General features: G+C 38.9%; 1 protein-coding gene across 1 annotated transcript in view; it reads right to left on the bottom strand.

The window, feature by feature from the left end:
- Positions 1-13,816, bottom strand: part of ramp1.S (receptor (G protein-coupled) activity modifying protein 1 S homeolog) — a 37,645-nt gene extending 23,829 nt beyond the window's left edge. Inside the window, exon 1 of the mRNA XM_018238946.2 lies at positions 13,095-13,816. Within this exon, the coding sequence (XP_018094435.1) occupies positions 13,095-13,197 (103 nt within the window). The 5' untranslated portion in view covers positions 13,198-13,816. The remainder of the gene's footprint in view (positions 1-13,094) is intronic.
- Between the last annotated feature and the right edge of the window lie 13,190 nt (positions 13,817-27,006).

Below are 27,006 nucleotides of genomic sequence, written 5' to 3'. Positions count from 1 at the left end.
GAAGGAAAGCTAGCAAAGCAGTTTATTGCCAATAGATAAGCCACAATAGTGCAAGCTATAACACTATTTATTCTGTAGAATGGTAGAACCATACCTGAGTAAACCGCTCTAGAAGCTCTCTCTGTTTGTTTAGGATAGCAGCTGCCATATAGGCTTGGTGTGACATCACTTCCTGCCTGAGTCTCTCTGCTCACTCATAGCTCTGGGCTCAGATTACAGCAGGGATGGGAGGAGGGATGGGGAGAGTAACAAACTGAGCATGCTCAAGGCCTTGCCCTGGAGGTTTAAGCTGAAAACAGGAAGTCTGATACATCAGCCCATGTGTACACAATAGAAGGAAAGAAATGCTGTGTTTCTTTTAACAGAGGACTCAGAGCAGCATTACTTTGAGGTTTTACTGGTGTATTTATATAGACCTTTCTGATAAAGCTTACTTAATTTTAGCCTTTCCTTCACCTTAAAGGGATGCCTCAATGGGAAAAATAATCTAACTGGCCACTGCTGGCTTCCTCAAAACCAAATCTGGCGGTGGATCTGAGGAGGTAATTGAAGCTTTGAGGATTGGCTGATTTCAGGTTCTTCTGTGCATGCTTTGATCGAGGAATGAGGGACAGTGGACAGGAACATCAGCCCAGTGTATAAGGCAATTATTTCCCAGGGGGGGTGCATAACATTTTAGCATCTCCCACTGATTTTCCTTCCTTTCCGTCTCCATTAAACACACCTTTTCTACTATGACGTACTATTAATAAATTTGTGTTAGAAATAAGGGGTTATTTATAAAAACCCTTCAAGTAAAGGAGCTCCAATAAGAACACAGTGGAGAGAGCATATTGATGTTAGTAACTTGCATCCAAACACACTCCTGCACTGGAACATTTTTGCCAATGCATTAACCCTTCCTAAGGTGCACCAGTGAATTTGATGCACTGAAAGTGACGTAACCGGCACTCTGAAAAGTTGCTTCTATTTTTTTTCATCAGGTGTAACTGCAGCAGATGCAAATCAGACACTGGAAATATGCAAAAGAATAGTTCAATAGTACATGGTGATTTCCAAAATCGCTCACTATATTTGCAATGAAATGTTAGGTAATGTCTAGGTAATGTCTGGTGACTAATGTTGTGCTGGTAAGGCTGATACTTGTATTGGTAATGGAATTTGAAAAACCTGCTGTGCAAAGTAGAGTGCAACAACACACAAGATTTAATAAATGTTTATATCCCCTTTAAGAAAGAACAGCTTGGAGTGAATAGCAGCAAACATAAGCAAAAATAACTGAAATAAAATCAAGTACGTTTGAAAATGTCTGAAACAGTACTATGCAGCAAACATTAAATATTAATATTATATTTCCCTGGCTGCTATGAGATGCGATGAACAGGTAGCTTTGTGACAGCATGGCATTGCTTGCTGCCTACCTTAGGGGCCCATCTCTGTCAACTGTTCCTTAAGTCACTGAATGGAGCTAAGGGACACTTAAAAGTAGGCAGAAAGTGAGACTGAAATAATACATATTTGAATCCAGAAACAGTGTGAAATGTTTGTTTGTTGCTCAATCCAACAGTGATCTGGTTTCGCTACCGTACTTCCAGAAAAACGTATCATGTAGGAAAGAAGGTTCACTGGAGAGTGAATTATTTAAAGAGATCCTGTCATTGGAACATCAGAAATTTTTTTTTTTCAAAACGCATCAGTTAATAGCGCTACTCCAGCAAAATTCTGCACTGAAATCCATTTCTCAAAAGAGCAAACAAATTTTTTTTATATTCAATTTTGAAATCTGACATAGGGCTAGACATTTTGTCAATTTCCCAGCTGCCCCAAGTCATGTGACTTGTGCCTGTACTTTAGGAGAGAAATGTTTTCTGGAAGGCTGCTGTTTTCCTTCTCAATGTAACTGGATGTGTCTCAGTGAGACATGGGTTTCTACTATTGAGTGTTGTTCTTAGATCTACCAGGCAGCTGTTATCTTGTGTTAGGGACCTGTTATCTGGTTACATTCCCATTGTTCTTTTGTTTGGCTGCTGGGGGGGGAAAAGGGAGGGGCGTGATATCACTCCAACTTGCAGTACAGCAGTAAAGTGTGATTGAAGTTTATCACAGCACAAGTCACATGACTTGGGGCAGATGGGAAATTGACAATATGTCTAGCCCAATGTCAGATTTCAAAATTGAATATAAAAAAATCTGTTTGCTCTTTTGAGAAATGGGTTTCAGTGCAGAATTCTGCTGGAGCAGCACTATTAACTGATTCATTTTGGAAAAAAAATTTTTTCCCATGACAGTATCCCTTTAAGTGGCCTTTAAGCACAACATGTTTCGGACCTCTAGGGTCCTTCCTCTGCTGCAGAGGAAGGACCCTAGAAAGTGAGACTGGACTGTCTCAAGCAAAAGGCTCGCCAATAAGAATCATCGTATCCAGGCCACCGCCATCATCTCAATAGTATTTAACATAGCAAATCAAATTTTTGACATGTGCAACAGCCATTAAGGTGTTAATTACACATTTATGGTTAGATCTGCTTACAAAAGTAAAAACCTGTTCATGAGACTTTACTAGTAAAACACTGCTGGAAATTTGGCTACAAGTACAATGTACATTTGACACCCATGTCATTAGTTCAGGAAAGATTCAATAAAGTGGTACAGTGGTATATTCTGTATTTTAAAGAAAATGTAGAACTAGTTAAAACATTGCTAATAGTGCTCTTCTTACAATTTTTCTGCTTTTTCAAGCTATTCTAGTATTTCAAGATATTTGCAGTTTTCCAATGCTAAGATAATTAATTTGAAAATAAAAGTGTCACCTGCTGTTCATGTCATGTTGACTGGCTACAGTCGGCTGAAAATTAATAATGTGAGATATGGAACATCTAGAGGCCCATTTATCAAAGGTCGAATTTTGAATTTATGTGAATTTATTTTAATTCAAATATACTCACAATTCAAATGGGAGGTTATTTAAGAAAAAAATTGAAGGGCTAATATTTGATCAAATGGTTCTGACCCAAAAATTCTAATCGTATTCGATTTGTACGAATCGAGTCTTTCTCCAAAAATAAAACTTGAATGTCAGGAAGGCTATTAACTGCTGATATCGTAAAGCTAGAAAAAGAGAATTAATGTAAATTGCAAAAATTAGAAGAGAACTGTCAGCTATTTTCCATTCATTCTTTTGGGGATCAACACCTTTGTACATTATTCCATTAGGTAAGAATGGTCAGTCCTGTTACTCAAGTGTGTACTGAACAGATAAACAAGTGTAATATCTAACTACAGGCACCCATGGTTGTGCAGCAGAAAACATCCTTTACGTGGGGCTGCATTATTTATCCAGCTTGCAGCTCCAGCTGTTGTGCAGCATCTTCCAATATTCTCTGATATCAGAATACATTTATAGTATAATACCAGCTGGAGATTATATATACATCAACTGTTATCTCACCTGCAAATGTCTACATTGCTACAGAATGGTAGGGATGCAAAAACACAGCTGTTGCTCTTTGAGGTCCTTCAAAAAGTAGAGACTGGGGCTGTCACTCCGGCATGCTCTGCCCTAAAGACAGCTCAGCATGGAATAAACGGACAATAAACGTCCAAGGGATAAAACAGGTCGCAGTAAGTGCTTGAACTCCACAGCTTGTGAGTCTTGGGGAATGCAGACATCCACTGCGCAATTAAAATGAAATCATACTATGCTCAATACTCTGCGCCCATCTGAATGCAGCCCACTCCTGTTCTCATTTACTCCTCATTTACTGCTCTGCTCAGGTGAGGCTACCGTACATACTGGCATAGCTGAAGACACAATGGCTTGGCAACCTCTGACTAAGCAATTTGCTTTGTGCTTCTTTTGTTTGTCTGAGACAAACTAATACAGGCAGCACAGGCTAGCATCACTTTAATGTATCACTCAGCATCAAATAGAGTTTTACAGCAGATCTAATGCTAAAGCATACCTAACCCTGCAATGGAGAACAACTTCAAAAACTCATTCCTTTGCAGACAAACTGTATTTGTGGTATACAACTATTTTACATACAGTAGTTCAGCAACATATGGATGGCCTATGGCTGAACAATAGTTTTTCCACTGTTTCAGTGGGTCAGCTTCAGGAGAAGCTTTGTGCATCAGAAAATTAATCTTTGGGTCGTGTGTCTGCCCCTTACCAGGACAGAACAGCAGAGGGTGCTCCTGTTAAACCGCAGTGATATTAGCAGTGTGAAAACTGCAAATATATTTTTTTAAAATGTATATACATTTCAAAAGTATTCAGAAAAGCACTCTGATTTCCACTGTTATAAGGAAGGGCACACACACACATAATATCAAATATTAGGTGCTTCCTCCCCATCCTGTTCTCCTTCTTGTTCTGCATATATCTTCATGGAACTCTGTTATGAAAAACTGCAGGGGTCATTGTCCAATGTTGTGAAGTTTGAACAACTCTAGGTACCATTGTACATCCTTGAAGGAATAAAAAAAAAGAGAAGCTGCTGTACACAAGAGCTATTTGTTTAGTGCTGCAGAAAGAGCACAGCAGGAGTGATGTAAGCTGACAAATTGGCGTGGCATACCTCCCATCATTTTGGAAATAGAAAGAGGGACAAAAAAGACCATGCCCTTTTTTGTGGCCACACCCCCTAATTACCATGTTCATTTTACAAAATTTGCCAGGTTATGAAAGTTTACACATTTCTGTGGTTTTTATGTGTTATTACAGTTTTGCTAATGAAGGTGAATTGCCCTTTAAGCTGCCAGTTACAGCTTCCCTACGAGACCTGCTTATCTTAAGTTGTTACAATTACTTTTTTGCTTATTTTAAATTGTTACAAAAGTATCGAAGTGCACCTGCTAAATGTTCTGGGCTCTCTGCCAAAAGCCAATTAAGTTAGAAACATTGTATCTTTTTCTGGCTGTTCAGTGCAGGAGATCAAAGAGAAAGTCGGGACATTTCAGTAACAATCTGGGACTGCAGTTGAGCTGTCGAAATTGGGACTGTCCCTCTCAAACGGGACAGTTGGGAGGTATGGTGTTGTATGCAAATTGAACTGCAAATTCATGTAAGTGGTGCATGGAATAACAAATTAATACTCTTGTGAATATGACTTAGCTCTTTACTATGATTTTAAATGAATAATCTTCCTTTCTCCATTTTTCTTTATTCCAGTTTTGGAAATAACCAAAAACATGTGAACACCACTGCCTGGTTGTCAGTCTGTATAATGTATAGTCCCTTAGGGACAACATTGGGTTCTTGGGTGTGTGTGGGTACATGAGAATGGACGACTTAAAGGCTTTAATTAAGGCAAAACACTCTTCTTCGATGAAAACTATGACTCTCTTTTAAAATGTTTACCAATACCATGAATTATATTGTTGAAAGGTCAGTAACATTCATGGGAGTGTTCTTGGTACCATAAATAATATATATGTATAATGCATATAATAGATTAAACAGAATTCTTCAGAACAAACTAAATTAGAAAGAGATAAGGAAAGGGAGTTTATAAGGAAAGCTTTCGCCAGCAGCGAAACTGTATATTATGCAGCAGAGTATTAGTGATTCATGTTATAACTTTAAACAAATGGAGGGGAAAGAACAGGCAAATGATGAACTTAATTGACTGCTGATTTTGTTCAGCTTCAGCAGCTATGTTTCCCATAATATATTAATGCGTTTAATGCTCTTTCACTACAAGAGGAAGCTGCTGTGTGATGTGTAAAGCATTAAACCTGTGCATGACCTATTTCTTTGGGTTCTTTGCAGACAGAGCACAGCCTTGAGTCTTTACAAGCCTCTGCTCCAGATGCACAATGGCAACCCTCCTGTCTTACACATTTACAATGTTTTCATCTTGGAGCGCATTATTCGAAAGGGTCAAAACTAATTTAATTCCAAATAATGAGCATTCCTGGTCATTAAAGGGATTCTGTCATCGGAAAACATGTTTTTTTCAAAACGCATCAGTTAATAGTGCTACTCCAGCAGAATTCTGCGCTGAAATCCATTTCTCAAAAGAGCAAACAGATTTTTTTTTTATTGAATTTTTAAATCTGACATTTTGTAAATTTCCCAGCTGCACCTGGTCATGTGACTTGTGCCTGCACTTTAGGAGAGAAATGCTTTCTGGTAGGCTGCTGTTTTTCCTTCTCAATGTAATTGAAGGAATCTCAGTGGGACATGGGTTTTTACTATTGAGTGTTGTTCTTAGATCTACCAGGCAGTTGTTATCTTGTGTTAGGGAGCTTCTATCTGGTTACCTTCCCACTGTTTTTTTGTTTGGCTGCTGGGGGGGGGAGGGAGGTGGGTGATATCACTCCAACTTGCAGTACAGCAGTAAAGAGTGATTGAAGTTTATCAGAGCACATGGCTTGGGGCAGCTGGGAAATTGACAATATGTCTAGCCCCGTGTTAGATTTCAAAATTGAATATAAAAAAATCTGTTTGCTCTTTTAAAAAATGGATTCCAGTGCAGAATTCTGCTGGATCAGCACTATTAAGTGATTCATTTTGGAAAAAAAAATTCTTTCCCATGACAGTATCCCTTTAAAAAGCACGGTGTAAAACCGTATACTCCATCTACAATTAGAATAATGATGCCATTCAAATCAAAATCCTCAGTTTTCCAAAGATAAAAAAAGATAGCAACTGAATTATGGGTGAAACTTTCATCTATCAAAGAAGTTCACTTGTAAAGAGGTGAATCCGCTTTGGGCAGACAAGCAAGTGAATACTGTGTTATGGCATCAAACCTGGACAGTTACAGACTTCTCTTTAGTGCCAGACAGATGGATCAGCTATGTGACACCAAAGATATTAAAGTTGATGCCATAGATCTATCTATAGCTACAAATGTTATGTTCTTGCTACCTCCATTCATTCACACAGTAGCAAATCCTTTAATCTCATGAATATGCAGGTTAGGGTATGCCAGATTTCAGAGCTGGAATACATTGAAGGTGCCAGGGCTGCTGGTCCTTTAGCCAGAGAAAGGATTTCATTTCAGCTTGTCAACCTGACATATGAGTCCCATGTAGGGGTTGAGATAGGAAGCCTATAACTCCCTCTAGGATTTCATTCTTTTGTTCCAGATGTGCCGTTTAACAGATTAGAGCAGAAAGCAAAATATACAGGGATAAACAGAAATCAAATGAAACGTGTAGGTTTCACATGGGACTGAAAATAGGAATTAGGCATTACAGTTATAATAAATATCATTACCTGATAATCATCTTGGTGCCCCAGTACTTAGAAATAGTAACATTTTCCTGCATCTATAAGCTTAGTTACACAGGGGTGCTGGTAATACCTATGCAGCTATCATTCCATGACATCCCTAGAGGCTATCAGCAAATCTAGGGGATTTATCCTGTTAATTATGAAATTCCTTTACCAGACACTTTTTCATGAGCTCATGACCCAGGGGCGTAACTATAGGAGCAGACCCATGCGGCTGCTGGGGGGCCCAGGAGGTATAGGGGACACACGAGGCCCTAATTTGTATACAATTTCAATATATTGGCCCAGTAACATCTAGTTAAGCCATTGTCATGACCGTCTAGTAATGCCAGATAATCAACCCTATGGCTAAGTGGGATGCCAGGGATACATGTTATCAATATCTGGAGTTTAATAATCAAAAAATAACTAAAGATAACTGTTACACAATGTAATATATCTTCTGAAATTTTCTCTAATCCAGTGATTTCAAAATTGTGGGGCTTCTGCAATTGCTGGAGGAGGTATGGAAATCTGAGAGGCATTAAGGGAGAGATTAGTCAGGTTGAGTCTTAGCACATATTTGATATATTCAGGGTGCCAAAAACTCCTTTTGAAAGACAGAATTAATGTGGATTGAATACCAAAGCCCCAATGGGGCTCAATGAGGATATTAACTATGGTTGCTTCTCTCCACCATGTTATATATATAAAAAGTAGTTTAGTATAGTAAGTTGCCTTTTAAAAACATAGATGTATACAGTCATTGCTTGATCACTGTATGTTGCACTTGAATATAAGAAATCGCAGCTGACTGCGATGAGTTATTTTGATTGACTTTTGAAACAGATTCAAAACCAGTAAACCTATCATCTGCCAGGCAGGCTTAGAAAAGCAGAATAAAACTAAAAGCTAAAGCTTAGTTGTCTCTTTGACCATTATGTTTGCTCAGTGAAATTGCATTATTCTCCTTTTTCCTTTCTCTACATGGGATAAATAAAGCAATCTGGAGGTGTCTGCTATTTCCTAGCATGCGCTGGTACTGAAATCTAAGTTAAAGAAAAAAATGTATTTATTTTTTGCTCAATTATGATTTCTGCAAACACTACAGATTATGTATTGCTTTTCTTATTGAGTAAAAAAAAGTTAGGAGAGTCAGACGGCACTTAACTGGCTGCATTGATGAGGAATAGCTCTTACTCAAACAAACATTAAGAACCCGATTTATATGTAGGGTAATGCTCCCATTAACAAAAGACTAAATTACATTGATGAGTTTCCATAAAAATCACCAGTAATCTTCAGAGATTCAGAATTAACTAGAATGTTTCATAACTTTAGCACAATAAATATAAATCAAACATCGATCACAGTTGCGACCATTTCCTTACTGAAGGACTCAACAGTATATAACATTAATGCAACGTAATCGCTTCGGCCAAAGCTTGGGAACTTTCTAACATCTGTGAAGGTTACAAAATGCATCTTTAAATTAAATTACCTTGTAAAATAGGTTTATCAGTGAGAAATACATTCCATACGAGCGGATTTAGCCAAAAATCAAACCTTTACATTTTCTTCAATCCATTACCAAAGATTAATGGAGGTAACATATGAAATGTGTTGTATCTTGCCAGCAACACCATGATGTAATTAGTCCTGGGAGCTGCATCTGCTTAGTGTCCCTAGCTATCTGCCAGCCATACACATGTTCTACTCTCACAAACAAAACAAAGGCACCTGGAATATCAAATCCCTATGTGACATAAAAATGGGAGATATAAAACAATGTTTTAAATTGGATACAAGCATTAAACTATAAAGGACATCAGTTACAACCGGCAAGGAAGGGTGCAAACTGCATGAATGGAGTGCAAGGATTTGCATGTTTCTCATGAAGATAACAACACCCATAATCTTCAGCTCTTGGATGCTCCTAACTTGGCATCATTGAGGGGAACAAGCTAGGGAAAGCCAGTAGTTGCAAGGTTGCTGCTCTCTACACCATGTTCCCAATGGAACAAGTAATGAATACAGCTATGATGCTGGATGCAACCGTTCTGTAACTGATTATATTTAGATTTTTTTCCCATTACATGAAGCTTGCAAGATTTTTTTTTTAATGATAGTTCCCCTTTAACTTTTTGTTTTGCAGCTCTTTTGTCTCAAAAGATGCCCCAGTAGTTCCCAGTCTTCTTTTCTGCTGATTCACTACAGTTGCTCTATGCTGCTGTCAATTACTGAGCTTAGGGAACAACTCACAATATACTGAATATAGAGAATATAAATGTCACAATATAAGGCAGATTAGTAATTAATACAGATAATTACTACATGGCAGCAAAGAAACCAGTGCAACTAACATGAGAATTTCATAACCAGCCTTGTAGCATCAGCTTATATTACAGACAAACCTCATTTTCTGCTCGATAATTTGCAACAACCCCTAAGCTTAGCTTCTCAACAGCTGTGAGTGTAGCAGACACTTTCCAAGATGGTGACCCCCTGTGAAAAGTTTGAAGTCCTGGGTCATTGCTGCTATTGAGAAGCTGAAACTATAGGCTGGTGCAACAAATTCAGTATATGAAATATGGCATTTTTAGCTATATTCATTTTTAGGTTTTAGTTCTCCTTTTATAGTAGATGGCCTCAGTAAAGAGATATGCAATATAAAAAATACGCTGAACAAAAAAAGTAAATTCACAAAGAATACGTTTTTTGAGGGGGAGCTGTAATTAGTGACCCAGGCCTGGAAAAAGGCAGAATTCAAGGACAAGAAAAAGAACATAAAAAGAGGACTGACTGAAAAGTAACTATAAAGGTGGCCATACACGGGCCGATAAAAGCTGCCGACAGACCAAGTCGGCAGCTTATTGGCCCGTGTATGGGGGCCCCCGACGGGCTTCCCCGATCGAGATCTGGCCGAAAGTCGGCCAGATCTCGATCGGATGGGGTTAAAAATCCCGTCGGATCGCGGCCGCATCTGTTCGTTGATGCGGTCCCGCGATCCGACCGCCCGTTTGGCGAACGCTAGGATCCGATCGTTGGGCCCTAGGGCCCACGATCGGATCAGCCCGATATTGCCCACCTCAAGGTGGGCATATCGGAGGGAGATCCGCTCGTTTGGCGACATCGCCAAACGAGCGGATCTATCCGTGTATGGCCACCTTAAGTCAATCTACAATATACTTGAAGTTTCTTTAAAAGAGAACCTAAAAGAACTGACTGCGCTTCTCAGCGGCTTCAAAGCAGAGCAGTTACTGCTACAGTATGTAGGGGATGTGTGTCACATTACTGCAGAAAATAGCACTGCTTTGGTGCCCATGACTTGTGTAATATGGTGTAATAAAAACAAGCTTTTACATTGATCCTGAGTGCCTTGGCGTTTGCATAAAAAGAACAGCTTTGTTACTAGTTATGATATACCACAAAATACAAGTAATCAGAACTGGATAAACAAGTGTGTTCCAGGTCTTGCTTATGAAATAACCTTATTGGTGTGGGCACAATTAGGCCAGTAGACTTTACTTGCCCTCAAGTCAAAAACCTACTAGTTATTGTCTCTCTCCTATTCTTAGCAGCTTTGTGGCCATTTTTTCATGCCTTCCTCTAATTACTGCAAAGAGAAACTCAACACTTATTTCCCCTCACACATTATTTCAGCTGGCTGTACCTGCTCCCTTCAAAATCTGCAAACAGAACACTTGCTCCATTGCTTTGTGTATGTTCTACAATAAATAAGTAGAGGCTGAAACACCTAGTGAATAGTGTTGCACTTGTACAAATAACATGTTATAAGTGCTGTGAGTGAGCCTTTATACGTTCTATTTCTATGAGTGTTTTATATCATTTCATATATTATAAAGCAAACGTATTTGGATTTTCAAAGTTTATGAGATGTGCTAGTTATTGGCAATGCCCTGGCTAATACAGAAGGAATAGCCTTTATGCAACATGTACGTTAAGGGCAATGGTAAACAACGAGAAGATTAGTTGCCTATGACAAATCTCCTCTTCTGCAGGTGACTAATCACCTGAAGTTGCCTAAAAAGGCAACTTTGGAAAGAGACATTTGATTTACTATGCCCAATGAATTGGCTGAAGAAGAGACGATCGTCTTGTCTTCCATTTCACTAACCTTACTTTTATATTTGCTTAATTCAAGGACATCTTATTTTAAGCAACTTTCAAATACACATTCATTTAAAAATGTCAGTGGTTTTAAAGTTATACATGTAAATGTAACTGCAATCATAAGCAGTATCTGTTTCTTATTCCTAAAACAATGTAGCAGAAGTCCATTTTCCTTCAGGTTTCTTAATCAGCTGGCTTCTGCTACATCAGGGATGCACAAAAGGTAGATCCCGATCTACCAGTAGACCTTCAGCTGGTGGTCAGTAGATCTCAAGACACTGTCAACAAACAACTTGTCTAAATCTCCCTCCTGTTTCATGCTTTTCATTCGGATTTTTATTACATTAAGGTCACCTAAGGAATAGTTGTTATATATAAGTAATATAGCAATATAAATTCTCTCATAAATCAATATAATACTGAAGTCATATTTTCCATGTAACCGAATGCTAACAATGCTTTTATGGATGTAGATCATAATGGGACAAAATCGCTAAAAGTAGACCTCGCATTAGTAAAGTATGGGTACTCCTGTGCTACATGGTCTCAGGAGCCAAAAGTGACAGAATATAAAAAGCCAGACAGATGCTGCTATCAATAGTAATTGTTACCAAATAGTTTTTACACTATTGCAAATGTGTAATTAATCTATATTGGAAAGTTGCTTAGAGTGACGCATTTCTTAATTTTTTGTGGGAGTAGGTCCCTTTTAAGATAAGAAATGTTATGTTTTGTAATGCAATGAGCCATACAGAACTTGTTAGCAAAATGTTCTTTTCAACAATTTCCTCTCTCTTTTCCAGGGCGGACAATTCTAATTCATCACTCTAAACTCAGAGTCCCCAAGCGAGCACAATCTGTGCAGAGATACCCTTGTCCAGCAACAGATGCAACTGGATTGATCACTGGATCACATTACACATCAAGTGATGTTTATTTATTTAAAACTTTAACCTCTAAACTGGGTTATGTGCCTGTGCATTTTAGTGTTACATTAGAGAATATCTTCTCTATTCTTGTGACCCCTGCAACTCCCTGGCACACCTATAATGATATCTATAAAGCTTTGGGTTCAGCAGGTGTTACATCAAAACGATAAAACAGATGATACTGTATGATAGGTACAGAGCAGCCTATATGTCACTGCAAACTTTCTAGAATGTATAGATTATTGGCAAAGTAAAAGAGTAGTGTTAGCCAGTCTGGGTGGCAGGCAAGGAGGTACAGTGTATAGGTAAAGCACACACTGCTTGTCAAAACTATTGATTTTCGTTTAAGGGTCAGGGCACACGCTCAGATTCGGGGAGATTGTCCTCTTCTTTGGGGCGACTAATCCCCCCGAACTGCCTCCCGCCGGCAAGAATGAAAATTGCCGGCGGGATGGCACTCGGATCGATTTGTTTTCTGAAGTTGCTCAAAGGTGCCTCACGAGGCGGCAGTTGGGCGAGATTAGTTGCCCCGACGAAGAGGAGATTTGTTGCCCCGAAGAAGAGGAGATTTGATGCCGGGCGACTAATCTCCACGAATCTGAGCGTGTGCCCCGACCCTAAAAGTGAAAAAAGCTTATGCTGAGAAATGATATTTGAGGTTTATGACAAATCAGGCTGGCACTGGCCATGTGATGATAAACATGAGAGAGGGTGTGAGCTGTACCCACAGTAAATAGTCATTATTATTATAAGAGGAGTTGTAACAGTGGAGTGAGAAAGAAGCAGAACATTGTCGGGCCACTCACCTAGGAGGATCCAGAGAAGGTGCCTGGGGCAGAGGAGGAATGCCAGTGGCATGTCTGTGTTGCCGGTGTGTGTGTTGCCGGTGTGTTTGGGCTCACAGTCCATCAGACAAGCACAGTCCCAGTCCCACTGATGCAGGTGCAAAACCAGCGCCAACTGCCCCCTACCTCCCCCCAAAAATACAGGAGGAGCCTGAACGGACCACCCAGCACTGATAATACTTTGATGGGGTCGGCGGTCAGAATCCCTCTGCAGAATTGAAGGAATTAGAAGAAAGCGCAAATGCTCCCATGTTTAGCCTTCAGGTGGCACCGGCGTTCCAGTGTGCGAGCAATTTCCCCGCCAGTTGTGCTGCTGCTGCTGTAAACTCCCGTCCCGCACTGAGGAGATATATGGGCAGCAGCCTCCCCTTTACATTGGAGCAGCTCCTGCCTTCCGCTGGGATCCGATCTGTCGCCTCAGCTACGGGAAACTTCTCTTAAATGAGCACTTGAGCAGCCGCGCGTGTGTGTGGGGGGGGAGGAAGGTCGCTCTCTCATTGCTCTGAGTCTCTTACACTTACACATAGTGTGTCACATGGGGACGCGCACTCACCCGGCCACCCAAACTAAATGTAGCACCGGCCGTTCGGTGGAGGCATCCAAATAACAAAGGGGGAGTGTCCAGTGCGCTGTGCTGTCAGTAAAGAGGCACTTGTGTTTAGGCCATCAGGGTCGCACCTGTACCAGTCTTGGTCTCTCCTGTCCGGCTGTACATGAATTCAGTTGTGTCCCTGCCATTGAGCTGCCCACAGCTGAGACTCTTGAATTCAGCCCTAGCTCGGCAACTGTGTGTTCTAGAGAGGGAGATGGGATTCTCCAATGCCAGTTTGCCATGCTTGTTCTGGGGAAAGAGTTCCACTGATCCACCATGTCTGACACGTTAGAGGCCTATGCTGTGTAAAACCAAAAAAAAAAAAAAAGGTGTAAAAAGCTGTGTAAAAGAAATGGTGAATTTATCAAGGGGTGTTTTATTTAACCACAGATTTGCTGCCGTTATTTTACACTGCTTCAGACCTTTGTAAGTAAGTACCGGCAGAAGTTTCTAAAAGAAAAGCTTGTCAAAAAACACATGGTTGTGTGGGGAAAATTAGTCCGCCGTGTTTTTACACCACATAATAAATCTGCCCCTTATTGTTTCCCACAAAGCCCCAGTAGGCCAGAATGTGATGGTGGCAGCCGTAGGCAGAGCTGATAGCCCCTCAAATGTCCTAAATGTGACACTGACACTATTGTAGTTCCTTCACCGTGTGACCTTACTCTTTCATTAGGCATCATCGTTTGTGTAACCTTTCCCTGCCCTATTTTGGCTCATCAAATAGGACAGTTACTCAACAAGCTGCCTCAGACTGCTTGAGCAAACACGTTAATAAAGGAAATAGAAGCATCAAATCAGTTTGCCTTGCTTGTATGCGAAAAATATAAAATCAGATGGCACATACTTCAGCAATTGTGCTAAAAAACTTAAGTGGTTTATGAGAGATCTCCACACAATGTTTCGGAGGTACAACCTTTCTCAAGTGCTCTCTCAAGGAAGGATGTTGCACCTCCGGAACGTTGTGTGGAGATCTCAAATAAACCACTTATTTTTTTATTTTTCACATGGAATATTGAAACCTATTCATGCAGCAAGGTTTCCGGATAGAGCACCACAACACATAAATCGCAGTCTTATAAACTATTTTATATTGGATATTGCCTTGCTTGTATTACTACATGATTCCAGGCAGTAATCACACATGTAGGGCAGCCCAAGTGGCTTCCCCATTAATACTAGTGGTAAGTGATGTGTAGTGGACAATAGGTGGGCCTATGATCCCTTAGTTACACCACTGGGTGAAAGAGTTTTCTCCTTGTGTAAGTGTAAGGATGGTCCTTCTCACTCAAGTGGATAATTTTCGTGTGACTGCACTTGCAGCTGCACTTGTAAATGACTCTCTAAGAATGAGCAGTTCTTATGGCAGAGAAACCTGTGCCTCCAACTCACTCACCAGATGGGGAATCTCTTGTATCAATGCTTTAGTGGCAGATAGACTTCTTCCCCCTCACTGTTACTATGGAACCACATGGATTACTATGGAACCCCAGTAGAGAGACCTGTGCCACACTCCATTACAATGGAATCTCTGGTATCAATGCCTGTGCCTCCCTGTCTACAGACAGAGAATAACTTGTATATAACGCTCTTGTGCCTAAAGCTTAGTAGCTTTCCCTCTTTTCAAATGTGAGGAGTCTGCTCTCTCTGAACTTGGATCCCCTTGTCTCTGGCATTCTTCTGTCGCCTGTATCTAAGTTTAGTTCGGGAGCTGTTATAAATAGTATCTGTAGGATCAGACTGGTCTGCAGCCATCATTATTATGCTAGGAATGTAACTACATCCCTCCCTTTGCTCTATGGAAGGATCAGCCTGCTAATGTACACAGAGCTAGGCAGGCAGGAGGAGATAGCAGTCACAAATGTTAGGATTATTGTTTGCTACTTGGGTACTTTTTTCAAACACTGACAAAATGTAACCATATCAGATATGCTCAAAAGTAAAGTTAAATATAAGTAAAATATGTATTTACACACATGACCCCTGTTTCACAAAACATGTACATAACTCAGGGATAATATAAAAAGGTTATTTGCTCAGGTCTGATCAGGCCCAGATTTGGCAGCCAGTCACCCCAAGTCCAAGTCTTCCTCAACGATGCATCTGCCCCTCCTTTCTGCTCCCTCCCTGTGCTCTTTTGCACATGCACACTCTCGTGTTCAGGACTGAGTGAGCAGGAGATTCAAGTTTCAATATTTCCTTTGTACCAATTCTAAAACCTGGCTAAAAAATGTAGAAGCAACTGGGCTGCATGCCGCCTTTTAATTTGTGCCTCCCTAGTCCCGGGCCTTTTTGGCCTTCCTACAAATCCAGGCCTAGGTCTAACATTCTATAGCAACTGATTAGATGCTTGTTGTCCATTAAGTGCTACATGCTATAGGTTACTAGATCAGCAGCAAACTTTGCACCTTTTATTACAGAACTCCAAATATGTCCTCAAACATACTAAAATGATCTGGCAGCAGCTGGAATGATTGAACTCTCATCTACCATTTAAAGATGATGACAGCAGGTGTAACACCCCCGGTGTTTTTGGATTTGAAGGCATTTTTGTTTGCCTCACACATAGAAAACATGCCATGTTCCACTTCTTGCTGAAGTAAAAATTCCTGACATCCCATGGGTGTTGGGGATGCTGCTGGCAAGTATGAATGCATTCACAGGACAGCACATAATGATGCTAGATTGCTTAGATCTGCAACCTTGTTTTCCTCTGCCTGAGTGACCATTTATTCTTGTATGCTATGGGAGAGTTTCCCTCATTGACAAAAACCCTAAAATATATATCTCTTTTTTACTTTTTTGAAGAGGCAGCACTGACAGTTCTGTAATGAGATATGTCTAATGTCTACTGTAATTATCAGGCAAGAGATAAGAAAAACAAGCAAGACTATGTGGATGATAAACCATGCATAGCTATAATGCAGACCAGAAGCAAAACCCTTTGCTAAAAGACAAGCTAGAGCTGAAACATGAGCCATGTCTTCATGCAGCATTTCTATCACTTCAACTATATTTGTATAAATGAACAAAATTTAGATGCTTTCTTGAAACCTATGTGTTGATGGATGCTGTATCTCCTACCATGTATGCACACATCTTTCATCTGGGGTGAAATACAAACAAACCCCTAAGAACGGCAGCGAGTAAGACACCCTTTCTGCTTGGCAGCTGCTTCCCATTCTGGTGACTGGGAAATTTGCTCCCAATGGCATACACTATCTCTTGGGAATTAAGCTAAGGGGCACATTTACTATTGGTCGAATATCGAGGGTTAAATAACCTACGATATTCGACCCTCGAAGTAAAATCCTTCAACTTCTAATATCGAAGTTGAAGGATTTACAGCAAATGCTTCAATCGAACGATCGAAGTAAAAATCATTCCATCGGACGATTCGAAGTATTTTAATCCATCGATCGAATGATTTTCGTTCGATCAGAAAATACTTAGGAAGGTCCCCATAGGCTAACATTGGTGCTCGGTAGGTTTTAGGTGGCAAAGTAGGTGGTTGAAGTTTTTTTTAATGAGACAGTACTTCGACAATCGAATAGTCGAACGGTTTTTAGTTTGAATGGTTCGATTTGAAGTCGAAGTTGTAGTCGAAGTAGCCAATTCGATGGTCGAAGTAGCCAAAAAAATACTTCGAACTTCGAAGTATTTTTCATTCTAATCCTTCACTCAAGCTACGTAAATGTGCCCCTAGGTGTTAGAGATTTAGTTGCCCTTTATTTTAAGACAAAAAAAATATTATTATTATTTTTATTATTAATAAGTTAAACCGAATATAATTTCAAAATTGTACAGTAGCACTGTGTTTTATGAACGTTGGGGTCACAAACTAAGATTGCCTTATTGATGTGCCTGGGATTGGGTTCAGTACAATAATGAAGATAAAACAAATCAATAAAAATGTTTTTGCCTTAAAGAAACAAGCAGTTTTTCTTTTTTAAAGGAACAGTAATATCAAAAAATGAAAGTGTTTTAAAGTAATAAAAATATAAAGCAGTGTTGCCCTACACTGGTAAAACTGCTGTGTTTGCTTTAGTAATACTACTACTATTGTTTATATAAATAAGCAGATAAGCTCAGTGGAACATAATGGTGTTATCTGTTATCCACTACTTAACCTGTGTCATATAATTTTTTTCAATTTCCACCATTGCTACACAGCAGCTTGTTTATATGAACTATAGTAGTATTTCTGAAGCAAATAGATCAGTTTTGCCAGTACAGGGCAACAGTACTGATTAATGTTCTGGTGCTACTGTTCCTTTAAGGAATGCAAATTACTCACAGACAAAAGTGAGTGCACTAACACAGACAGAACGAGGCTGAAAGAAAGAGAAGAATTGGTGATGGGTTGATGACCATAGACACAAAGTTAATTTACACTGAACACAATAGATAGAGATGATAGATAGATACATACATAGATAGATAGACAGACAGACAGACAGACCGATCGATAGATTCATAAACATAGATATGTATGTACACACACAAGATTAAAAGATGTATATATAATACTATTACAGAAATGTCATAAAGTGAACATATTCTATTCTGCTATTTATTCCAGATTTCCACAAGAAGAAAATCACAAGTAAATATTGGAATACAGGGATTGTACAATATCCATATCTGTAATATGAATGTGTAAAAAGCAGCATTAATGTGTACATAGTAACAGAGCTAGCTGACCTGGCCAACAACATGGTATTAATGGGGGAAGACAAGATGTGTAGGGAATACATACACACAACAGTATATAAATGCTATGTATTATGAGACCAACCAAGTAGCCTCCCAGCACACAGTAAATAATTAGCCACAATATTAAGCAAGTAAAATATATCAACTTATTTAATGTACTTTCACAGTGTGTTACCACCATTACTGTGGACGTGGTCTTAAAAGTTCTTAAGATAACATGGGCATGGTTTAAATGGGTGTGGTTTAAAAGTGGGAGTGGTCGAAACTGGCCCACAGAAGTTGGACAGAACTGAATAGGGCATAAAACCTGTACCTTACCAAAACACATCAAAGTGAGACTGTGATAGGTAGTGGGTGTTAAAGGAGAATGAATTTAATTTACACTTGGGGGTGTCAAAAGTTAGAGACCCCCTAGTGATTGTATTTACATACCTGAGACCCCGGGACCAATGCTCCTATCAGCAGAAACCTACACTGACCCTGGGTTCTGCCAGCGAGCCCCAGAGATGGTCTTCTTCACTCCTCTTTTTAAATTTCCTGGGGCAGACTCATACACAGTAGAAACTTCGGCTTTTCCACGCTACTGCACATGCGCAAGAAAGAAGAAGCCTAAAGACCGTCACTCCATTGTGCTCTATGGAAGAACCCCGGGCTGGTGCAGTTTTCTGCTGATAGAAGCACTGGCTCGTGGTTTCAGGTAAGTAAACACAATCACTTGGAGAGGCCTAACTTTTGGCAAGTGTAACAACACTTTCCTTCTCCTTTAATAAATAGTTTTTGGTTTTATAGGAAGTTTGCTTTATTAAAGTGGACCTGTCACCGAGAAACAAAAATCTGTGTAATAAAAGTCCTTTTCAAATTAAACATCAAATCCAATTTCTATTTTTTATTAAAGCATTTATAGCTGTTGTAAGCTCATTTAAAAATCTCAGCTGTCAATCAAATATTGTCTGCCCCTGCTCTATGCCCTGGGCATAGAGGCGGGGAAGATAATTACTTTCACTTTCCATTCAGCACTTCCTAGATGTCACTACTCTACCCACATTCCCCTGTTCTCTTTACCATTTAATTGTGTAGCCAGGGCATGGGGATGGATATCAGGTCCCCCATTCTGGTGCACAAACAAGATTCTAAGATGATGAAGAAGACTTGCCTTAATAACAGTGTGCAGAAAATTTGAAATCCCAGACTTAAGGAAACAAGTTTCAAATAATTTATATAATGTAATTAAAGTTAATTTTGCTGGACTAACGTGATAGAATAGGATTTTGATACATTTTTTTGGGTGACGGGTCCCCTTTAAACAGTTATACCATAACATAAAATTCTTTTTGGTTGAAAAGAACTTATAAGGCAGCCTCACAAGCATTTCGTCATGTTCCAGTCTCTCTCAGACGCAAAAGCATGAGTACCTGGCTTGTATGCATTTCTCCTTTTAACACTTTATATTTTAAACAAACAAAAATATTATGAGAGTGCTTCATAAAGAAAGAGTAACCCTGGAATTACGGGTAAGTTTTGCATGGGTGAATCAAGTGAAAAATGAACCTGCTAGTGATAGTCAGTCATTTAGTCTCTATATCGAAATGATATGCAATTTGTACCTGTTAATATTATGCTGTAAGCAAAAGAGGGGCAGATATAATGCTGATTAGGTGTTAAGAGCTAAAAATGACTAATGCCTTTGATAATAGGAGACTAGGAGGGTCAAATGTAAACTGAGCAGGCTGGATTCTTGTTGGAGGCTACTGTTGCAATAGAGAGGCTGCTGGTCCAGTGCAGTGTTGGTTTAGAGGGAAACTAAAGACTAAACACTTTTGAAATTTAATGTGCCAATTTAGGAGTTAATTCCCTGTAAAGGCCTCCTGTAAAAGTGGCTATAATGAATACCAAATTGCTATAATGAATACCAATTGACCAAAATGCAGTAGCATCTTGTTGAAAGTGACCCCTTGTGTTTAAATTAGAGATCTCAGTCTTTAAATTACATGTAATAAACACATTTGCATTTCTATCTTTAGTACCCAAATAAAAAAATACTAAAGGGGAAATGTAATAAAATTCGCAAAGAGCAAAACTTCTGGAGCAAAAATTGTCACTTATGTTTGCAAAAGTGTTTGCGAATATTTTTTGCGCAAATTAAACATATTATATTCCCCCATCAGAGTTTTTATGTGGCCAGGATTATTGATAGACCATTAAAATCTCAGACACAATTTGCAATGCACCTTCGACTTGAATTTATTGCAATATATGGTCAAACTCAGTTTTGTAAAAAAGGGAGGGCATTTTTATTAGCTTAATGGAGATTATAATAATAATGGTATCTGAATTGATAATGGGCGAGTACAGAGAATCTCTTGTCTTTGGACTGTATTCTGCGCCATAATCACACTGCCCTGCTAATCAGAGAAGAGCCTGGTATATCTGAAAAAATCAGGGACACATTTAATAAATTGCTGGCCTGCACTAATAAGTTACTGATGGCATTAAACAGTAACACCAAAAAAATGAAATTGTTTTAAAGTAATGAAAATACCATGTAGTGTTTCCCTGCACTGGTAAAACTGATCTGTTTGCTGCAGAAACACTACTATAATTTATATATACAAGCTGTTGTGTAGCAAAGGTGGAAATTGAAAAAGAGGCTATATGGCACAAGTCGGATTGTTTTTTTTTCACAATAAATTAACTTTTTGTTTGACAATTGTATGGTTTATACACTGTATATCCATGTATAATTAATTATTCTGTAAATAGTGTTCTCAGCTGAGCCCCTCCCCCCACTGCAATAATTATGTGATATTACTTAGTGGTATACAAGCCACCACACTAATGCTCTTTATTGTAAAATCTATTTTCTCAATTTCTCCAGGGCGTCTTAAAGATGTTTATGGCTCTAGCAGCTAAAGGAAGGGGAAGTTATACATTTTCCATATCCATAGCCAGTATTACTTTAGCAAATCCAAATGTTGTATCTAGCCTTATGGGGAAAAAAAAGATAATTTAAACCAAGTACATGCAGGGTGATCTCAGTTTTGTATTATGTCTGCCAGATCATTTGTATATATTCTTGGGTTCCTGCAGTACATATTCATACTTTATAGTGATATGGTACATGTTAAAGAATAGACCGTCACGGGCATAAAACTGTGGCTTTTCAGTCCAGTGTAGTATGTAGTCACAATCTTAAAAATAATACTAAAGGACTAAGCACATCAATTCGTATCTCACCCTTTGTACAAACTGAACATTAGAAAGGAATGCAGAAGAGATATAATAATAGATTTAACAGACCGTTCGTTTATTCCTTTAGAAAACACACTCTGGTTCAACTTTCCATCTGACCTCTCTCTTTCTCTCTCTCTCGCTGACATTACCAACAGTTACCCTTTACTTTCTGTCTATCACTTGCCATATATCTAATTACATTTTCACTATTTTATTTTCTTATCTTCCACGTGTGATGTTGTGACATTTGTGCTACACAGACTATAATAAAAAAAATATCACAACAATTGCAGTTCAGAGTAAATGAGGTTATTCTTTCTCTGAATAATACATAATAGTACAATCCCTTTGGATAACCTTTTCCAGTGTTGTCTGCTTTAAACAAAGTATGCTCATACCAATTAAGCTGATGATATTTAAGATATGGCTTGTTTCCTCACATAGGCTATGAGGGGGCTACAATAAAAATATTTCTGTAATCTCAGACCTTTGTGGCCCATTCCAGTGTTTTCAAATAATAAATGTAACTGTCCCAGATGCTCTGGAATATGTGTGTGCATAAATAGAATACTATTATAGGTTTACTTGCCATTTTTGCAGTAATAGATGTAATGTCATGCCAGGGCCATGATGTCTCAGAGAGCAGTCAACAAATTTGGAAAGAACAAGACAATATTGCAAAATTCAACACTGCGACATGTAGATAAAGGGTGTAGTTTCATCAGTGACCACAGCATCAGCAAGCAGTTCTACACACAAGAGCCAATCCAGCCCATATGGAGGAAGCACAGCTATAAACCCACTGTCCACAGAACAGGCCAGGCAAGGTGGGCACGGTAATCAGTCTCCCAGGCTAGCCACAGTCACTGACTATTCAGAACAGCTGTCAGACTCCCATAAGTCTTTGCATGGCACAGAACTGAAGCCAACCATGCCTCTCAGACTTTTCACTTACGGCTTCCAGTGACATCACAAAATTGACAGGGCGGGAGTGTATAAATTTAGGCACAGGAAGCCGGCAGTGCTAAGTCACAGGCAGGAAGAGCTCAACCTGTACCCGCCCACGACCTGAAAATTTTGTGCAGGAGCCTAAAATGTTTTTTCCTTTTACTAAAATGTCCTTCTATGCATGTTCTTACTGGACTCCTGGAGCAGGATTTCATATTTTATTCTCAGCTCAGTTTAGTCAGTCCAATACATTACAAAAATTAGAACTATACTGACAGTTATACCTTTTGTTATAGATTTTTGTTATCCACCATATCAATGGGGCATTAATGGTTAAATCTGTTTTTATATCAATTCTGTTTGGTTTGAACCATACTCAATTGTTCAAGTTAGCATCCACTGCACAACAATGTTTACTTGATAGCTGGTCTGCAAGGTTGAATACAATATATCACAATCAAAAAACAACTGAAGTGTGAGTCAGAATACCTGTCCTACAACTCCCAGCAACCCAGTTCAGACCGCCATCAACAGTGCTGGTGATAGCTTAACACTAGTTCCCCATAGCTTAAAACATAACTTTTAATGGGCAGCATAGGTGGACGGTGGTGAGAGTAGCTCCGACCGCTCCCTACGTAGATAGGCAGGTACTCCTGGAAAAATGGAAGGGAGGGGGTTACAGTCCTGATTGGGGCATACTTTCCTATTAGGAACACTTTGGTGATTCTGGTCACGCTGCAAGTTGGCACAAGACCATCCACTCGTCCACCTGGGCAATTTTATTGAATGTTTTTAAGGACACAGTCCAGCACTGACGTAGTTAACGCAGTGGGTTTTGTTTGGTCGTGGGAAGTGTGGCACACTAAGGGTGTGTGTGGTTTTTATCCAATAAGTTATTAAAAGTTATGTTTTAAGCTATGGGGAACTAGTGTTAAGCTATCACCAGCACTGTTGATGGCGGTCTGAACTGGGTTGCTGGGAGTTGTAGGACAGGTATTCTGGCTATCAGGACACCTGACTCACACTTCAGTTGTTTTTTGATTTTGAACCATACTCCTCAACATAAAACAAATGTGGTTTATTCCCCGTGCTATTCGCAGACACACACTATAGACAATTTTATCAGTGCACCTAACAACTAGTAAATGGTAGAATGCAGCTACCCCAGTTCCCTCTAAGTGTCATATTCCATTGGCGATTATGATAAGTAGACTTTACTATTCTTTTTCTGTTGGGCCCAATGTTATTTGTACTACTTTGCTTCCCTGGCAACTTGCTGGGAGTGATTGCCCAGAGACCTTTATAGGGTTGTGCTACCCTGGATATTATTATGAGGAACTGGTAAGCTCTAGAATTTTTTTTTGTAGTAAAGTTTTACTGGTTTTAGAAAACATAACACGTATGTATGTGTGTTTCATGTATATACCCTTACATTATACATACATGTAGAATTTGTAAAACACTTTGTATATTTGTGAAAACTTTTACGATTAGGGTAGAAGGTTTTGGGCAAGGAATTCTCAAGGGGGTGAGCAGTGATTTACTAGGAGAAGCAAAATAGCAGCAGCATGTAATAAATACGAAACAATGTAAATGCAAACGAAGAAAAACCCGCGGCTCTATCCAAATATTAAGTATTTAACTATTTCTAAAAAAAAGCCGAAGATCATCCTGTATGAAAATTGACCTGGGTGCAAAGCCCCAGGTCTGTCTTTAAAGGGGGTCAGCCTTCTCGGCACTGTTACATAAACAATGTATTTGTGTGAATTGTTCGCACTCACCGATGAAGATGGGTGGCCCGGGTGCAGCGCCCCGAACCCGTAGCTTGGGATGAGATGCAAGGAAATCCTGAAATGAGCACGCACTCCTGCGACACAACCAATACGGATAAAAATGTGATATTTCTTGCATGAATTAAAAACAAAAGTCCTAACGCGTTTCGTATGTAGAGATGTGATATGATTACGTATCTCTAGATACGAAACACTTTAGGACTTTTGTTTTAAATTATGATGATGTATCTCTAGATACGAAATGCGTTAGGACTTTTGTTTTTAATTCATGGAATATAGATCAAATTTATATCCGTATTGGTTGTGCCGCAGGAGTGCCTGCTCATTTCAGGAAATCCTTAAAAAAATATAAATACTAGCAAAAGTAGTTACTGTTTGGGGTGCCCGGGCAAAAATCTGAATTTTTTTTTTGATAAATCACCCCCTTACTGTATAAATGAAAATTGAGGAAAAAAAAATACAACAGGCACTACCATTTGCTATATGTATAAAGGGAGATTTTGTTTTGCTTATGTGCAATGATACCTCATGTAGGGTTCTAACCTGTGCCATGATCGGCGTAATTGGAGTTTCTTACCTAAATACAGTTTCATACAGTGACAATGCACAGTCTGTAGAAGATCCATCCTAGTGTCCCTACATGTCCGTTAAATACATTTTACTATTCAAAAATTGACCGCACCTCAGTGGTCATTTTCTTAAAATGTAGCTTTGATTGTGAAAGGGATTAAAACATGATAGGAACAAAAAGAACTCCATGTGCGCCTGATGCATTTTGGACCCTCCAGGTCCTTAAACATAGACCATTCAGGGAGTCACAAAACCAGCATAAATAAAAGAAATACAAGACACATAATAAAAACCAACCAATAATACAGCGCTACAAACAACACCACTGATTTGTATAAGCACTTATCACACCCTATATGAAACCAATTAAACTGTACAGTTTAAGAAAACCCACATGGACTACAGATTAATAAATATTGCCTATATCACATTGTTCATAAAAAAAACTATTTACAACCCGTATCTTATTCAGACTGGTTGGCACTCTTCTATTCTTTAAAGTTCAAATCCAAAAGACCTTATGGTGATCAACAATTATCACAGGGTCACCATGTCTAGTAGGTTGGGATACTTTTCTAATAATATTTAACCAGCACCGGGCCAGGCCAGCCAGCACCCAATAGGCGCGTGCTAACTCCTCTAACACATTTAGAAAAACTACTTAATGCAATGTAAAAGTTTACTAATACCTGTATATAATAATAATATATACTGCACACACAATTCCTTGGGCTAATGGTACTATGAGCTACTGAAAAAGTTGAGTATGCTGCCATCTAGTGAATAGATATAATGATGGCATGTATTATACACACAGGACAGCAACATTTTTCACTGCTGTACATAAATATATATATATATTTTAAAATTTAAATATATATAATAAAAAGTATTAACTGCATTTTAAGGTGACTGTTTAGAAGCATTTTATTTACATACCATATAGTTTTTTGTGCAGTTTTAAACAGTGTATATTTCAGGTGTCACATTTAGCAAATACCTACAGAATAGTGATGTGTGGGTCAGGAAAAATTCAACCCACACATAACTCTTAAAGACAGGGAATATTATGGAGTAGAGGAAGAATGTACTTCCCCAGTCTGAACCGCACTCAAGCCTAACCCCTGCAGTTTTTGGCCAAATTTCAACCCAAAATCAGCTAACCGGTCAACCTACAGGTCAGCATGTGTTTTGGGCCAACCACACATCACTATTGCAGAACAATAGCTTGTTTGTTCAGAAAGGTATCCAGTAATTACAAACGCAAGCTCAAATGTCCTCTAGTGGCTCTGTAGGAGAAGGCAATGTCAGATCACCATACACTACTGGACTCAGGTCCTGTAAATCCTACGTTCCTTATGATGGTCTAAATATAGAAATGATGTTATATTTTAGATACTTAATAAATATATAGTCATGTATATTTGCTCTTCGAGTAGCATTACTGTAGCTTTTAAACTGAACACTCACTTTAGTATCAACAATTTTGGTTACAAAAAATCTGAAAGAAGAAGCAAACCCAAATTCACTGAGATTTAGGAACTTGGAAATAATTATGAACTGAGAAATAAATCACTTATCTTGATATGTAATCATGTAAAGCATGTTGGCACGAAAAAGTTGAAACATCTTTCCTCTGCTCAAGTAATTCTTCCTTTGCACACAGAAAAAAAGAAAAAATAGAAAAAGGCTATGTGTTTGTTGTTTGAATACAGTTATTTTGGGAACACTGACAATTTAAGAACTGAAACAAATCTTTTATTGGAGAATAGAGGGCACTTTTAAGTACCATAGAAAGTTGTATGTACCACTCTAATTCTTGGGTCTTTACATGCCACATATTTTGGCAATTTTCTGCATACTGGGATCTGGGCAATTTAGTTAATTTAGTGTAGCAACATTTTGCAGTTGGGTACTTTGGGATAAAAACACATATTTATCAGATCTGTAATTAGCTAGCCTGTATACTTCTAAAAATATGTAGTTTCTCGAGCCATTTTACTGTTGAGGCTTTTTACCTTGC

The sequence above is a fragment of the Xenopus laevis genome, chromosome 9_10S, assembly GCF_017654675.1.
Source record: "Xenopus laevis strain J_2021 chromosome 9_10S, Xenopus_laevis_v10.1, whole genome shotgun sequence".
Classification (NCBI taxonomy): domain Eukaryota; kingdom Metazoa; phylum Chordata; class Amphibia; order Anura; family Pipidae; genus Xenopus; species Xenopus laevis.
This window is presented reverse-complemented; position numbering and strand designations above follow the sequence as displayed.